We start from the raw sequence: 15,818 nt of genomic DNA on the forward strand, positions 1-15,818 counted from the left end.
TCTACACTCCCCATCCCCTCCCATCTACCAGCACTTGCTCCCCTAGGTGCGATCGCTCCCCTGATGACACCATGCAATGACCCTATCCCACCTATCCCTCACGTCTCCTCGTCCGTTCTTCTTGGTATCACGTATCACCCCATCTTCTTATCATATTTCCCATTCAAATTCCCTACCCTGTTTTTTAATTAGACCAAGACCCCCTCGCATCCTTATAGCATTGCACCTCATGTAGCCCAAAGAATTCATGTATCCTCCTCCCCTCGACACAATCTTGTATTCCCAATCATGTATCTCCCAGAACCATGTCTGAACCTTTTCCGGAAAAGATCTGTCATGAAAAGCTGTTTTTTGATCCGTCACCTCTTTTTCGTATACTCCGACCTTGATCCCGGTCTGATCCCTATAAGCCCTGCCCATGCCATTGCACAGGATACCCTCTCAAATCCCCTTGTATTGAGATAACTTATTCTGCTTGGAATGGTGTGTAGGTGATTTATCTGTACTTTATACTGTCGTGGAGTCTTTCTTTTGTAAGCAACAGGAAACGTGACAGTTGAGCCAAGTAATAAAACCGAGGATGGGTTGTTATGGTGCCTTAGGCATCGAGGCACCAAGCACTTCGTTGGTGGTATCAACACGTGACAGTTTGTCGATAAGGGCTGCAGAGCTTTCAAACCCTACAGGGACAGCCGCACAGTCAGCGAAAACCAAACTTCGCCGACCGCCGCAACATTTTCATTCTCGACAACCCGCTACACCGAAGGACCATTCCCTCGAGGTATGTACGCCCTCCCCCCCTCACCAGCCTCTCAGCTAGTCTGGGAATGCAATCATCTTGTCGTCCTCACTACGATCTCGAGATTTTTTTTCTGCGTGGTCGCAGCAGGCGTGCAGGATGATACGCATCTCCCAACCCGGCACGGGCTGAAGAACTCCTTTTGCAAGGAAGGGGCACTCTTTGCGCTCGAAGACTAGTGGTGGCTGACTTTAGTTGCAATCGAACACCCCTTCTCGACTCGCAGAGCTTCACATTTACTTGTGAGGTTCGCAGTCGCGATAGGGGGTTCTGTTGCGCCTCGCCGAACAGATACCTCATATCCTCTCTTTCCGATCGATTTGAGAATCTCGACTCTCCACAACCGCCAAAATGGTCAAGACTTCCGTCCTCAACGATGCCCTCAACGCCATGAACAACGCCGAGAAGGCCGGCAAGCGTCAGGTTCTGATCCGGCCTTCTTCCAAGGTCATCGTCAAGTTCCTCACCGTCATGCAGAAGCACGGTACGTTTCCATCCCTAGCGCTGGGAATACTGTTAGCATATTCGTTTGGAAAGTGGTCTCGCCAAGAGGAGTTCTTGTAATTTCCCTCTTTGTTATTCGGGTTGATAACTAGGCGGCCGGTCTCAATCACCTACGACGTCTGCCTTTTAAGTACCCGATAGATTGACCCCTTGGCGAAGATCTTACATGTTTCCAAGCGCTTATGCTTCAGTATTTGGCGACTTTTAAATTTTCGCGACATACTGACATCCTTTTTTTCAGGCTACATTGGCGAGTTCGAGGAGGTCGATGACCACCGCTCCGGCAAGATCGTCATCCAGCTGAACGGCCGGTGAGTTCCCTATGACTTTGTCTGCTCTCTTTGGGCATTATGCTGATATGTTCTCCCTTCAGTCTCAACAAGTGCGGTGTCATCAACCCCCGCTACCCCGTCCAGCTCCGTGACCTCGAGAAGTGGGCTACCCAGCTCCTTCCCTCCCGTCAGTTCGGCTACGTCGTCCTGACCACCTCCGCTGGTATCATGGACCACGAGGAGGCTCGCCGCAAGCACGTTGCTGGCAAGCTCCTCGGCTTCTTCTACTAGATGGAGTCGCTCTAAAGAGCAATCCGAAAAAAAAAAGTTGTTGTTTTGACTGGTTTCGCATGTCACTTGGGCTGGGCCCTGGGAATGTAATCTTACGAGTAACGGAGTATACCCCGATTTCATAGTCTACAGAGTACAAGGTTCTCGTCCAAATGTCAGGCGACTCTAGTCTGCAATTAAATCATTCCTCAATAGTCCAACCTAGATCCAAGATAGAAATCCTTTGCTGGACCGAGGCTGTAGCTCACCGCCTTGGTTCCCTCCCCCATTCTGCCCGTATATTTCCCCGCAAGTTGGGCATGTCTTTACTTCCCCACGCTCACCATGCCGCTGGATACGATATATCTTACTCGCCATGGGGTAAGCAGTGTCTGGGAGAGTTCCCAGGATCTACCTGGCTGTTCTCGATTGCCTTGTGTGGTCATTTGCTAACCTAATACCAGCATCGGCTCAACTGGACGATTGATGTGCGCACCGGCACCTACAAGTCCCAATTCCCGACTCCAACGGGCAATCCAGCAGATCCAGCGCTGACATCGCACGGTGTGCGTCAGTCACATGAGCTGGGTGTACATATTGCCGGGCCAGACTTCCACCCAAAGCCCTTTCGAGTCTACTCGAGTCCTTTCTACCGATGTCTTCAGACCATTCAGCCGTCCGTAGAGGCACTCAAGAAGATACACCAAGAGTCAAAGGCTACCGGTAGCAATGCAGCTCTTGCTGGTGGAATTGACCCAGCTGCCGATCTCGATGTGAGAATTGAGAACGGTCTAGGGTAGGATGACTCGAATCACCAATATCTTTGGTCCGTCAATTGACACTATGTACAGTGAATGGTTCGGTCCAACAACCTTCTTCGACCACCCTTCTCACCCCACCGCAAGCACTGTGCATGAACACTTCCCATCTATTGTCCCACCTTCCCCGGAGACCAAGTATACACCACTTCTGCATCCCTCTACCCGCGGCGAGACCATTGCCCAACTACACGACCGTGTAGCCGCAGCCCTGGAAGGTATCATCGCCGACGTGGATGCAGAAATTACTGCTTTAGAGGCTACTCTTCCCGCCGAGCAGCGCACTGTCAAATCCATTTTGATCTGCGCACATGCCGCGCCTCTTATTGCGATGGGCCGTGTTTTGACAGGACGGATGCCCGAAGATAGTTCTGAGGAGGACTTCTATGTGTTCACCGCTGGAATGAGCACTTTCAAGCGGAGAGAGTCTAGGGAGAGGGATGAGAGTCGTCCCCGGGCTTTATTGGCTGAGGGCACCAAGTTTGTTCGTTCTCGGGGTGTGCCGGCCTGGGAAGGTGGTCGGGGTGTTGGGGGTGGATGGGATTGTGTGAAGAATGGAGATTGCACTTTCTTGAGTGATGGTGCTGAGCGTGGATGGTGAGTTATTTTCCCATTTCTCCCGTGGCTTTGTTGCGTACTCTTCAGGCCGTTGCATTCTACTTCTCTCTGGATTATGCTAATTGTACTTTATCGCTGCAGGCATTTCAATGGCGAAGAGTCCTTCGATACCGGTCCCATGGCTCCGTCTTCTGAGCCGCCTGTTATTGCGGAATCATCTGTTTCGGAGGGAGGTAGAACTGGAACCAAGTTGTGAGCAATTACATCAGTAGTAGATATCGCATCAAATATATATAGAGATACATCTTTATGAGAATATATCCTTTCATACCAAACTCATATCTTGGCGTCGACTCTCTGGGTGAATAAGCCCTCTAATCTAATCAGATCAGTTCTTCGGTCATGAATGTTCTAACCTTGGAAGTATCTACGATCACTTTCCGAAAAAGGCAGTCCGAGGGTAACCGCAGTCACGTGCACGCCCTTTCCATGACGAATGGAAGATCCAAAAAAAAATCGATCGGAAGAGATTGACAATCTGAAACTCTAAAGTCCCTGCGGTTGGGGCTTAATTTAAATCCTTTCTTGATTTCTTTTTACAACCGAGTTAAGGTTGCTGCATAACATCCCTGCAGTCACACACATGGCGACCATCACGCAGACCCTGCCCACCACGGCAGTTGAACTCCCCACTCTGGGCCAAACCTCCAATGAAGAACGTCAGCGTAATCCAATTACTTCTTCAGCACCGGGGTCCATCGTCGTCGACGATGTGATGCAGCAATCGCTCATTGCAGATTCCCAAGTACCCGATGGAGGGTACGGCTGGGTCCTCATCTTTGCATGTGCCGTCGTGACCTGGTGGTTTGTCGGCGCTTCTTATACTTGGGGTGTCATGCAAGCTGAACTCGTTGATGTGAAGGGTTATTCATCATCGACTCTGGCTTTTGTGGGATCGTTGTGTCCGGCTTGTATTTCGTTGCTTGCGGTGCCGAATGCTACCGTTATTCGGAAGATTGGGGCGAGGATTACGGCGTTGTTGGGTATTTTCTTGCTCGGATTGGGGAGTATTCTGAGTGGATTTGCCACTGATAGTGTCGTGGGATTGTTCATGACGTGGGGGTTTGTTGGTGGACTTGGTACTAGTCTCTGTTTCATGGTGAGATATAGTTGACGCCCTTTTTCGAAGTATATTCCTTTTTAACTGACAACGGCTACAGGTTGTCTCCGTGACACCAGCACAATACTTCAAAGCCAAGCGCGGCATCGCAAATGGCATCGTCTACGCTGGAGGAGGCCTCGGAGGAACAGTGATCAGTTTCATCTTAGACGCCCTCCTCCAAAGCGTCGGCATAGCTTGGACCTTCCGCATCCTCGGCTTCCTAATCATGGGCACTGGCCTTCCAGCCGCCTGGCTAATTAAAGAACGCGCCCCTATCAAACCCACCAAAATGGTCGAATGGAGCCTCTTCAAAGACGTCCGTTTCGCCGTCCTCTTCGCCGTCGGTGCTATCGGTACATTCCCCCTCTTCGTACCAGCTTTCTTCCTCCCGCTGTACACGAATAGTCTGGGTCTACCATCCAGCGCTGGCGCAGGTCTAGTTGCGGCATTCAACTTCTCCTCTGCCATTGGACGTCTGTCGTGTGGGTTTGCGTGTGATAAGCTCGGCTCGTTGAACACGCTGTTTTTGTCGTTGTTGCTTAGTGCGTTGAGTATTTTCGTGCTTTGGCCCGTGTCTAGTTCGATTGGGCCGTTGATTGCGTTTGTGATTATCAATGGGTCTGCGAATGGTGGGTTCTTTTCGACGATGCCGACGGTTGTGGGCAATGTGTTTGGTTCGGCGAGAGTGTCTGTTGCGGTGGGTATGATTGTTAGTGGGTGGCTTGGTGGATATCTCTTGGTGAGTTACTATTTCTTGGGTCTATTATAACATGGCCATTACTAACATCGCTATTTACTGGTAGGGTGCCCCCATTGCTGGTTATATTCTCAATGCCTCTGGTGGACAAGAAGGTGGTGTTGGTGCGTACAGACCAGCTATTTTCTACGCTGGCTCGATGGCAACGGCCGCTACGGTCTTGGCTGCTGTGGTTCGAATCAAAGTAGACCGCAGGCTCAAGAAGACGGTATAATAGCCATTCGAATAGAATAGTGCGTTGATACCGCTCCAAATACTAGATACGATACTGCAAATAAAATGATACAGCGGGTGTACTCATATGTGGAGCTGCGGCGCCGACAATGTTGTCATATTTTGTTCTCATAATGCTACTTTAGTATCTTCTTGGCTAGTCTATGCGGGAACAGCTTGCTCTGGCTGCGGTTGCTCGGTGGCTCCGCTGTCGACGGTGGTGTCAGTTTCCACTGCCCCCTCTGCCACAGTATCGGGCTGAGACTCGGCCTGCGCTTCCTCTTGCTGCTGCTGTTCCTGTAGCCGCTGCTGTTCCTCTTGACGAAGACGCTCAGCTTCCGCCTCGGCCGCGTTCCGTGCCTCCACCTGCCGTTCACCAATGCCCGGAATAAGACTCGCAAGTAGTAACACGATAGCTCGTTCCATACGGCGAATACTGCTCCACAATTCGCCACGAATCGTGTTATCCGCATGACCACCGGCCACTGAATTTTGATCTCCAGCTGCCTGTGTGGCTCGATCTGCTGGCCCGCCTATGTGGGCGAGACCTTCGAGATGGCGCTGGATAGGCTCAACAAGCATTCCTTGCAGCCGGCGAGGGATTTCAGTATCTGATAGCAGAGCAATCAGTACCGCACCGGCGACGAGGAACACACGTGCCCAAGTGCCAGAACTGCTGATCATGTAGATGCAGAAGTACAGTCGAATGAAGAGCCAGATTCTGCGCAGATATTGTCCAGCAGGGATGTTCTCAACTTCACGACGTCGCTGCTGATTGATGACTGCCTGGCGGACAATGTCCTGCATACCTGCCGGATTTTGACCTGCCGGAGCTGCATGATGGACATTGTGAGTGTCGATGGGGACTGTATGGGTATTTCCAGGCTGTGGGAGGGGGGTAGACAGAGGAAACACATTCGCGGTGTTTATGGGCATAATCAAGCTCTGACGGCCATCCGGTCCGGTGGCCAAGAAGACTTGTAGTGGTGATTGGAGAGAGCCCGCGGGCATTGCCGGACGTGCGTCGCGATTGGAGGGCAGACTGTCAACACGCCGATAAAGGGCCATGATACGCTGCAGCAATGCTTGTGCAGACGCAGGAGTAAAACGTCCCTCACGCTGTACCAATTGCTCTACTCGAGATCGTAGTTGGTACAAGGTCTCGTGTGAAGGAACGAAGCTGTGGTCCAGACTATGTTCTGCGCTTTCAACCTGCCTGCGCAAGTCTTCGTACTCGCCAAGATCGGTTGGGTTGGGCATGTTCATGTTCAAAGGTGAATATGGGCTCGTGGCGGACGTGGCCCGATTCAGGATGTTTGAAATATGCTCCAAGTGTCGTTCGTGTGTAGTGGCCGGCGTTGGTAAGCCGCGGAATCGCAGGCCATCCCCCGCACTTTGAGACAAGGCAGTACTACCGGCTGCGAGGGAACCCGGAAGTTGACTCGACCTCTCCGTGTGGCTCATGGACCCGAAAAGAGAAGCCCTGTTATTAGCGGGTGCCGGGGCCGAAGGAGGTGGTAAGACCATGTGTATCGAGTGCTCGGTTCCCTAAGAAAGGTTTTGGTCAGACGCAAACCGATAGACATGAAGGAAGCTGGAGCTCCGATGGCTAAAAACCTACCTCAACAGAGCGGAAAATATCTGCCATGGTATCATTGTTATTTGCCAAAGGCCGTCCTCGATAAATCAACCTCTGGGTCGATGGTGCAGGGTGACCCGGGAGGGAGTGGGTGATGCGTGATCGCAATTGTCCAACGGTTGTTTCCAATGGCAAGTCCCGAAGTGTAAAGCGACTTGGAGCTGGAAGAGAAGGAGACAGGATGTGGATGGTGACGGTCCGTACGCTCGTGTCATTTCCATGACTAGTTGTAGCAGCAGCAGCAGCTGGTGTCTCGTGGGATGCCATGTGTGCAGAGATCGAGGTCAAGCCGTGTCGTATGAGATGGAGGCAAATATATGAGGGTAAGAGATGAGCGACGAAGCTTCCGGTGGTTGGGCTACCGCAACTCTGGTGTTTGGGTGCTGATGAACAAGATGGTTGTTGTATCGTCCGAGTGGAGTATCAAGTCGCGATTGCTCGGGGTTGATGAGGTGGCCCGGAAGGAAGGACTGAAATTCGACGGTAGGAGGAAAGATGGGGAAGCCCGGACCGAGTATTCCTGCTCAAACCGAGTTCAATCTCTGCGTAAATCAGTCGACGCCCGTCGGCGCATTAGTTGTGACGGTCAATCTGGAGATCTGGCAGGAAGCCAAGATTAGGGCGATAAGAGTAAGCTATTCGCGGGGAGCCCAACGTCATGCAATGGGCGAAGGATATTCAGAGCGGCAAAGCACAAGGGTATATGCAAACGCCAAAATTTAGCGCAAGCCAACTCTACCCTAGCAAACAAATCCCTCCAAGAGAAAACAAATGAGTTGATGCGATTGCGACAGCTTAATCCCGATTCGCAAAGCATCCACGTGCCATTCTGCCGGGTGTCCTCCCGGGCGGTCAGTCGGTCCAAACGCATTTCCTGATTCGGCGGACGAAAAACGTTCTCCTTGGAAAAGCTCCAAAGAGGTCTACTACCCTCGCAACGGAGCTCTGATGGACTAAACTGCACGATGGCCAAGCGCCTTCTCAATCACTCCACATTTCTCCAGTGCCGTGCTGCTGCCCCTGTGAGTGGGGTTGCTACGTCGATGGAGGTCCTCTCGTTTCGGGCAACTGCCCGCCACAAGGCCAGCGTTCGCCAATTTTCGTCCAAATCATGGAGACAATACAACAAAGAAAACAACCATGAAGGAAAGGCAAGGGGTGGGTTTGGATCGAGGCTGCGGTTTGCACTGAGGAATACCAAGGTGGAATGGTACCCGATCCCCGTCGGTCTCGGAATCGGTCTGCTCGGAGTACTACACTTCTACAAGTCGCAGCGTGCCGAACGTGACCGTAATGCGCAGGATGATGCAAGTGATGACTGGGAGAATGGAAAACGGCCGCCTCGACGCCCGCGAATCGTGCCGACGGGCCCCTGGCAGGTCCAGGTCATGTCGACTCTGCCCCTGAAGGCCATCTCGCGTTTATGGGGTCGGTTCAACGAGATTGAATTGCCCTACTACTTCCGCGTTCCTGGATTTAAGCTCTACTCATGGATCTTTGGTGTAAACCTCAGCGAGGTTGCTGAACCCGATCTCCACGTCTACCCCAACCTGTCCGCCTTCTTTTATCGCAAGTTGAAGCCCGGTGTTCGCCCTCTCGATCCCGACCCGCGTGCACTCGTATCGCCCTCGGATGGACGCATTCTGCAATTCGGTATGATCGAGCGGGGTGAGGTGGAACAAGTCAAGGGCATGACCTACAGTCTGGATGCGCTTTTGGGCGCAGCTACGCCTGCTACTGCCGATCACAGCAATCGCATGTCTGACCCCGCGATCAAAGATACCCACAAGGATATCGAGAACATGAAGGCCGATGAGGAATTCGCCAGCGTGAACGGCATTTCCTACACTCTGCCGTCGCTGCTGTCCGGTGAATCGGGTGCCCCAGCCGAGAGACGGGCATCGATTGATGCATCTACCACGTCGAAGACGACGTCCGAGGTTGTCGTCCAAGAGGAGTTGGCCCGTGGGGAGGGGACCTCATGGTTTGCTCCCAAGGCGGCCGTCAACCACGCCTTGTTCTATGTGGTGATCTACTTGGCCCCCGGTGATTATCACCGTTTCCACTCCCCCACCGAGTGGGTGGTGGAGAGCCGCCGCCACTTTGCGGGTGAACTCTACTCTGTCTCGCCCTATCTGCAGCGAACCCTGCCCGGGCTCTTCACCTTGAACGAGCGTGTGGCACTGCTTGGCCGCTGGCGTTGGGGCTTCTTCAGTTACACCCCGGTCGGCGCGACCAATGTGGGCTCGATCAAAATCAACTTTGATTCGGAACTGCGCACCAACAGCCTGTTGACTGACACTGCGGCGGACTTGGCTGCAGCCCGGGCGGCGGAGCGGGGCGAAACCGACCCCGGATTCGTCGAGGCTACCTATGCTCATGCCAGCCGCACGCTAGGCGGACACCCGCTGCGACGTGGTGAGGAGATGGGCGGGTTCCAGCTGGGCAGCACGGTAGTGCTGGTGTTCGAGGCTCCCCTAAGCGGTCGCAAACCGTTCGATGCTGGCTGGCCGGACAAAGAGCGACCAGACGGTTGGAACTGGGCCATTGAGAAGGGCCAGCGGATCAAGATGGGTGAGAAGCTAGGCTTTGTTGGGGAAGACTGAGCTGTCGCACAGAGAGGGCTGCTCGGCGTATCCTAGGTGAATAATGCCTGCCTGCCAAGGGTGGCAAGGTGACACCGGGTTGGGGTTACAGAAGATGCGTCGTGCTTTCTTTTTTGTTTTCTTTTATTTGTTTTGATCGAAACTCTTCTTTGGAAAGAAGAGACATCTCTGTTGTAATATACCATTTTGTGAGGTTTGTCGAGGGCGCGCATGGATTGTACCATGTTCGTATCTTAGTCGCATAATAAAAGCATTGTACATTCGAGTCTAGACTCTTCCGATATGATACATCAGATAACATCTAACCCAACCCATACCAGAGACATGAAGATAGGAAGATATAAAGTACAAACTACGGGAATCGATCAACCACCAACTCAGCCCCATTCAGCTGCACGGGCCACTCAACGTGTGCGAAGGACCCGCAATGATTTGCTAGCGATAAGGAGCGACGTCACTAGGGATTTCTTGGCAACTAGAGACTTGGGAACCTGGGAACTTTGTTAACTATTATTGGCAGTGCAAGCCTGCCTATGAGTATAATCCTGGGTGATGCGAGGAGCTGCCAATCTTGGTCAGCTCCGACGTGATCGACGTTATCATGTTATCATTCTAGCAAACCTGGTCGGGAGCTATTACCTCTACAGCAGTACTCATAAACAATAATCATATAGCAGTTACTACAATTACTACTACAATTCATTTACTTGAAGTAGCTTCAAAATTCAAACCTACCCCCAATCCGACCGGTCTGGGCGTCAAAAAAGACAAAACCTTGGTTGGAGCGGGTCGCGCAAGTTGGGCCAAGGAATGAGGAATCGAGAATCGGAATCGATAGCCTTCTCTTCTTTTTGTTCTTCGCCTCCCCCCGCCACGCGCCCCAGTCCTTTCTCTCGCAAGTTGGGCCAAGGAATGAGGAATCGAGAATCGGAATCGATAGCCTTCTCTTCTTTTTGTTCTTCGCCTCCCCCCGCCACGCGCCCCAGTCCTTTCTCTCTCTTCTTCTCTTCCTCTTCTTCTCTCCATCGTCCCCCTTTCGATGGCCATTTTTACCCTGCCCCGATCATTCCAGAGCAATGCCTTTTCTCCCCAGAACCCGATGGCATCCGCCGCCATGAGCGGCGCAGGCTCCAGCTCCAGCTTCATCGCCAGCGCTCCCTCACAACACCCCCCATTTTTCCATCTCGTGCTCCTAGTTTTTGAAGCCGTGCTCGAAGTCATCTGTGTCAGTTTGCCAGGTTATTTTGCTGCCCGACAGGGCATGTTCGATGCCGAAGCGCAAAAACTGGTGGCGAATCTCAACGTGACACTGTTTACCCCCTGCCTGAGTATGGGCCCCAACCTGCTGAAAGTAGTGACGATAAGCATTTCGGTCGCGATAACTAATGCTATCGACAGTTTTCATCAAGTTGGGCTCTCAATTGACGGCCGAAACCCTCGCTGATTTGGCAATTATCCCCGTGATCTTTATCGTGCAGACCGGCGTCTCATATCTTTGCGCCTTTGTGATTGCGGGATGCTTCCGTTTCAAGAAGCGCCAGTCGAACTTTGTGGCGGCGATGGCGGTATGTTCAGTCTATTTGTAGACTTCAATTTGCAAGGTATATATGCTAATGGTTTCGATTCAATAGGTGTTTGGAAACTCAAACTCCCTTCCTATCTCCCTCGTCATGTCCCTCTCCCAAACTCTCAAGGGCCTCCACTGGGATCGCATCCCGAACGATAACGATGATGAAGTGGCAGCTCGAGGTATTCTCTATCTGCTCATCTTCCAACAGCTAGGACAGCTCGTTCGCTGGAGTTGGGGTTATCACATCCTCTTGGCTCCCAAGGACCGATACTTGGAGGACGCAGAGCGCGAGGAAACCGGCCAGTCGCGCATTGAGCAAGGTCAGGCACGGTATAGCGACAACCCAGACCAGACGGATCCAGATGAACCATTGGTTCGCACACGAAGTTCCGACGATCTCCACCGTTCTCCGGGCGGCAGTAGCCGGTTCCACTCTGGGGATCAAACGCCCGTATCAACTCGTGCCTATTCATACACCAAGGTATCATCGATCCATTCCCATGATGATCTGGATCAAGACGAAGACTCGGATGCACCACCATCAGTCTTGGGGCCACCTCCCGATGGTCCATTCCTGCCTCGTCAAAACACCGGTGTCGACATTCTCTCCTTCCCCGACGTTGAAGCCACCGCACGTCAATCTCAAGCTGCAGATAAGACCTTCATTCAACGCTGCAAGTCCTCTCTCCGTCGACGCTGCGAGCATATTAGTCGCGCCTGGGAGAAGAAGACCGATGCGCTGTACGGACGTCTGCCACCCAAGGTCCAAAAGGGTCTCTCGACCACGACACGTGGTGTAGGTCGATTCCTCCACGGCGCATGGGACTTTATGAACCCGCCCCTGTGGGCGATGCTCGTTTCGGTCATCGTAGCCTCCGTGCCCGCCCTTCAACACCTCTTCTTCGACGAAGGCACCTTTATCCGAAACTCGGTGACTCGTGCGATCGACCAAAACGCACAAGTCGCGGTTCCCTTGATCCTAGTTGTTCTCGGCGCGAACCTCGCGCGCAACACGTTGTCTGAGGAGAACCTGGCTGACGTGGAACACCCCAGTGCGGAGCGTAAGCTGATTATCGCCTCGCTGGTCGCGCGCATGCTCCTGCCGACGGTCATTATGGCACCACTGTTGGCGCTGATGGCCAAATTTGTGCCGATTAGTATTCTGGATGACCCGATTTTCATCATCGTGTGCTTCCTGCTTACCGGCGCGCCGTCGGCGTTGCAATTGGCGCAGATTTGCCAGATCAATAATGTTTATGTTGGGGCGATGTCGAAGTTGCTGTTCCAGAGCTACGTTGTCTGGTATGTTTACACATTGTTACTTGTCTTCATGACTATCAACCATAAACTAACCCATACTCTAGGATTCTCCCCTCCACTCTTATCCTGGTCATGTGTGCCCTAGAAGTCCTCGAATGGGCAACTTAAGACACGCATACGCACCCGTTCTCTTTCCTTTTCCCTTTACTAACCCCATAAATCATGTACTCGTATAACAACGAACCCGGCGAAGCTGGACTTCCCTTTTTACCACTCATTTTTTGGGCTCTTTTACATTCTCGCACTCAGCAGCGCAATTGGCTCTGGAATCACTTTGGGCGTTTTTAAGGGCCTGCGAATATGCTTATCAGGGTTTTGGTATTGCATTGGCGATGGTGGCGTACGTTGGCTTCCTATTACTTCACATGACTTGATAATGGACCCTCCTTTTTGGCTTTGGGGAGAGATTTGGGAATCTTACATTTTTACTCCTAGGTTTACTTGGGGCATATGAAGAGATTCTACATTCAGGTTTAGCATGTGTACTCTGCTGCAAATTGGCTGTTGCTGTACCTATCCTTTTATTCCATTCCATGCCCACGCGAATGCAAACATATGCAATAAGTCTATACCACAAGGAATCCACCCCTTAGGCCAGACACAATCGACCCCCAGCACCAAGCAACATAGAAACATCATGCGCAACCTTCCCCGCCGAATCTCCCATGACATCAACAACCATCGCCATCCCCGTCGCAAGATGCCACAAGATATGACAATGGAATAGCCACACGCCAGGATTATCAGCCCGGAAGCGCAGCACCGCGTACCCTCGGCTCGGGATTTGGACTGTATCGCGGAGGGCGGCGCGGGAGAGATTGTAGGGTTGGTATGATGGGTCTGCTGGGGTTGTTGGGTCTGTTTCCGGGGTGGATTCGGGATCTGGTTCTAGGCCGGGTGGGTAGGGGTCTGTGAAGGGGTCGTAGGAGCCCCAGCCGTAGGTTGATTCATGGGTTGTTAGGATGTAGAAGTGGTAGCCGTGCTGGGGTTTGTTAATAAGTGGGAGTTTGGAGGCAGGGAGACGGCGTGAGTACTTACTAGATGGAAGGGGTGAGGGCCTTCGTCGAGGTTGTTTACAACAAAGTCTACCCATACAGCTTCAGGGCCGGTCGAGAGGGCGAGCTGGTTGGAGTCCCAGTGCTCTCGAGGGAGACCGATCAAGGGCACCGGCGGGTCGCTTTGGGGTTTCCAGGTGGTTTGGTTGAAGTAGCCCTCGGGGATATTGTGATTACGAGCCATCTTTTGGATCTTGGTATAGACGACGTGCGTTTGTTGGGCCCTGGGAGGTAGGAGCTCCAGAATCGAGGGAGCTGAGGGAACATCATTGAGGTCGATATGGGTTCGTACTTGAGGTGTTGGGATTTCCGCAGCACTAGAGATAGATGTGGAGTGGTAATAGATGGGGAAGGTCTGGTCTGGGGTTAGTGCAGGATTGCTGTATTTGAAGCATCTACAGTATGTTAGCAATTGATGTGTAACCATGGAATGACGGAGCGTCCAACCCTTGGTCCAGTTGCACCATCATGGAAGATGATTGTTGGTGAGATGAAGTACGGAGGACAAAGTCCATGCGCTGGCCGGGGTATAAGACGCCTGCAGAGTTGCTATCTTTCTGCTGGGAGCGCTTGACGTCAACGCTGTCCACCTGAATGAGATCTATGCTCTCTTGGTCAAATCCTAGTGATAGGCCAGCCAGGGCGCTGTGTTTAGGTCAGTAATTGGCATACTTATGGTTCCGAAGTTCACGCACCCAGTGTTTACGACACGGATTCGATAGGCCGCGTCTGGGTCAAGATCCAGGAATGAGGTGTTGGCCAGCTGCTCAATACAATCGACAGGACGAGCAGGAACGGCCATGGAGCATTCGAAGTGACCCACTCCATTGACCAGCAAGGAGTCTGGCACCGGCTAGAACAGATAATAGACGTTTAGAGCTCACCTCGAATTTGCCCTTCCTCCAGGGTAACTCACCTCATTCGCAAAATTTCCAGGAAGCTTGTACCAAGCCAAGACATCCTTGGCTGGCCGGTGATACCAGTCTCCAATAAGAAGCAGAAGCTCCTTTTCATAATTGAATTTCTGGGCGTCGCCTCGAGCACGCGACATCAATCCTCTTACGGTACTCTTGGCCACCGGGGCATGAACGACCAGTCCGCCGTAGAGACCATCCCCGCGCAAGACGCCCGAATGGGCATGGTACCAAAAGGTACCGCTCTGACCGGCAGGGATTGTGACATTATAGATAAATTGCGCTCCGGGCGCAATGGGACATTGTGAAACCCCCGCGGCGCCATCCATGGCATCTGTCAGGGGTCAGCAGGTGGGTGTGTATAAATCATGACAGGATGCCAGTCAATACAGAGATTAAGTACATACTGGTTACATGGATGCCATGCCAATGCAGGGCAATTGATTCTTCCTCTACCGCGTTGGTCACGGTAATGAGGAGGGTATCCCCGGAGCGGGCCTCGATAGTGGGGCCGGGGAAGAGATCTATATGGAACGGGTCAGAGTCGTGGATGTGAAACGAATACCAATATTCAGGAACACACCATTGACCAAATAAATCTGTTTCAAGACACCATCGGGTCTGCGCTGTCCCGAAGTAATGCGCCAATTGAGATGGTGTGTGACTGGCTGGCGATACACATGATCTTCAGGGTGAAGCTCTATGCGGGGACGATTTGCAGCGGATAGATCTTGGGAAGGGGGTGTTTGGAGCGGCGAAATCCAGTGGGACCAAGGGAGATGAATGGTAGGATGATAGATATAAACTCCCATCATGAACAGGCACGCGATGAGGGACCCCATCAGGAACCATGTCCGCACCGACCGGGTCTTCTGATGTGGTATGACGGGCTCCTTGGAGGCTGGTTCCTGCGTCCGGGGTAACCTCCGCCGGCGACTGTTTTGCCGCTCCATCGCTCACCGAAACGATTAATCGTGGGAAATTGGTAGAAATAGCATTCAGAAATTCGTTTGAATGGGAACGAGTCCAAGTCGGAGTAAAGGACTAGGATAAAGATCGATGAGATCTGTAGAATGTAGGGGGAGATGCTTAAACCCCAAACGCACTGACCTTCGGCGCCCTTGCCGATAGAGAGGGCCCGGTGGAGTAAGATATGGCTGGAAGGTGTCCGGAGGGTGCCGGTAGGGTGACTTTGAGAGCGGATCGAAGCGAAATTGTCGCAGAAAATTGGGAGATTGAGAAAAAAGAGTGGAGGAGTGAAGAAGCAGTCACGATGTCCCAGTCCTCCACGTGCTTGGCGAAGAAAGAGGGTGGAGTGGAGCGACTGTTGTTTAGACCCGCCGATCATACGGCGGACGATA

General features: G+C 52.4%; 7 protein-coding genes across 7 annotated transcripts; 5 read left to right on the forward strand and 2 right to left on the reverse strand.

Moving 5' to 3' along the window:
• Positions 1-722: 722 nt before the first annotated feature.
• Positions 723-1,866, forward strand: N7496_011686 (40S ribosomal protein uS8; the record flags this gene model as incomplete). The annotated part of the gene is made up of 4 exons (XM_056704599.1): positions 723-781; positions 1,091-1,283; positions 1,545-1,614; positions 1,677-1,866. Exons 2-4 carry the CDS (start codon positions 1,151-1,153, stop codon positions 1,864-1,866), a joined length of 393 nt encoding a protein of 130 aa, XP_056550559.1. The 5' UTR covers positions 723-781; positions 1,091-1,150.
• A 59-nt stretch (positions 1,867-1,925) lies between these two features.
• On the forward strand, positions 1,926-3,477 carry N7496_011687 (uncharacterized protein; the record flags this gene model as incomplete). The annotated part of the gene is made up of 5 exons (XM_056704600.1): positions 1,926-1,952; positions 2,110-2,226; positions 2,310-2,641; positions 2,697-3,260; positions 3,363-3,477. 5 exons carry the CDS (start codon positions 1,926-1,928, stop codon positions 3,475-3,477), a joined length of 1,155 nt encoding a protein of 384 aa, XP_056550560.1.
• A 387-nt stretch (positions 3,478-3,864) lies between these two features.
• N7496_011688 (uncharacterized protein) lies at positions 3,865-5,354 on the forward strand (the record flags this gene model as incomplete). Its single annotated transcript, XM_056704601.1, has 3 exons — positions 3,865-4,380; positions 4,442-5,122; positions 5,187-5,354. The coding sequence occupies 3 exons, from the start codon at positions 3,865-3,867 to the stop codon at positions 5,352-5,354; spliced, it is 1,365 nt and encodes a 454-aa protein (XP_056550561.1).
• A 161-nt stretch (positions 5,355-5,515) lies between these two features.
• Positions 5,516-7,259, reverse strand: N7496_011689 (uncharacterized protein; the record flags this gene model as incomplete). The annotated part of the gene is made up of 2 exons (XM_056704602.1): positions 5,516-6,901; positions 6,975-7,259. 2 exons carry the CDS (start codon positions 7,257-7,259, stop codon positions 5,516-5,518), a joined length of 1,671 nt encoding a protein of 556 aa, XP_056550562.1.
• A 698-nt stretch (positions 7,260-7,957) lies between these two features.
• Positions 7,958-9,598, forward strand: N7496_011690 (phosphatidylserine decarboxylase 1; the record flags this gene model as incomplete). The annotated part of the gene is made up of 1 exon (XM_056704603.1): positions 7,958-9,598. The coding sequence occupies one exon, from the start codon at positions 7,958-7,960 to the stop codon at positions 9,596-9,598; it is 1,641 nt and encodes a 546-aa protein (XP_056550563.1).
• Positions 9,599-10,637: 1,039 nt separating this feature from the next.
• N7496_011691 (Auxin Efflux Carrier superfamily) lies at positions 10,638-12,596 on the forward strand (the record flags this gene model as incomplete). Its single annotated transcript, XM_056704604.1, has 4 exons — positions 10,638-10,926; positions 10,997-11,163; positions 11,230-12,470; positions 12,533-12,596. 4 exons carry the CDS (start codon positions 10,638-10,640, stop codon positions 12,594-12,596), a joined length of 1,761 nt encoding a protein of 586 aa, XP_056550564.1.
• Positions 12,597-13,077: 481 nt separating this feature from the next.
• On the reverse strand, positions 13,078-15,410 carry N7496_011692 (multicopper oxidase-domain-containing protein; the record flags this gene model as incomplete). The annotated part of the gene is made up of 7 exons (XM_056704605.1): positions 13,078-13,470; positions 13,527-13,938; positions 13,991-14,188; positions 14,239-14,396; positions 14,460-14,791; positions 14,865-14,981; positions 15,041-15,410. The coding sequence occupies 7 exons, from the start codon at positions 15,408-15,410 to the stop codon at positions 13,078-13,080; spliced, it is 1,980 nt and encodes a 659-aa protein (XP_056550565.1).
• Between the last annotated feature and the right edge of the window lie 408 nt (positions 15,411-15,818).

This window comes from Penicillium cataractarum, assembly GCF_028827025.1.
Source record: "Penicillium cataractarum strain IBT 29864 chromosome Unknown utg000009l, whole genome shotgun sequence".
Lineage (NCBI taxonomy): Eukaryota > Fungi > Ascomycota > Eurotiomycetes > Eurotiales > Aspergillaceae > Penicillium > Penicillium cataractarum.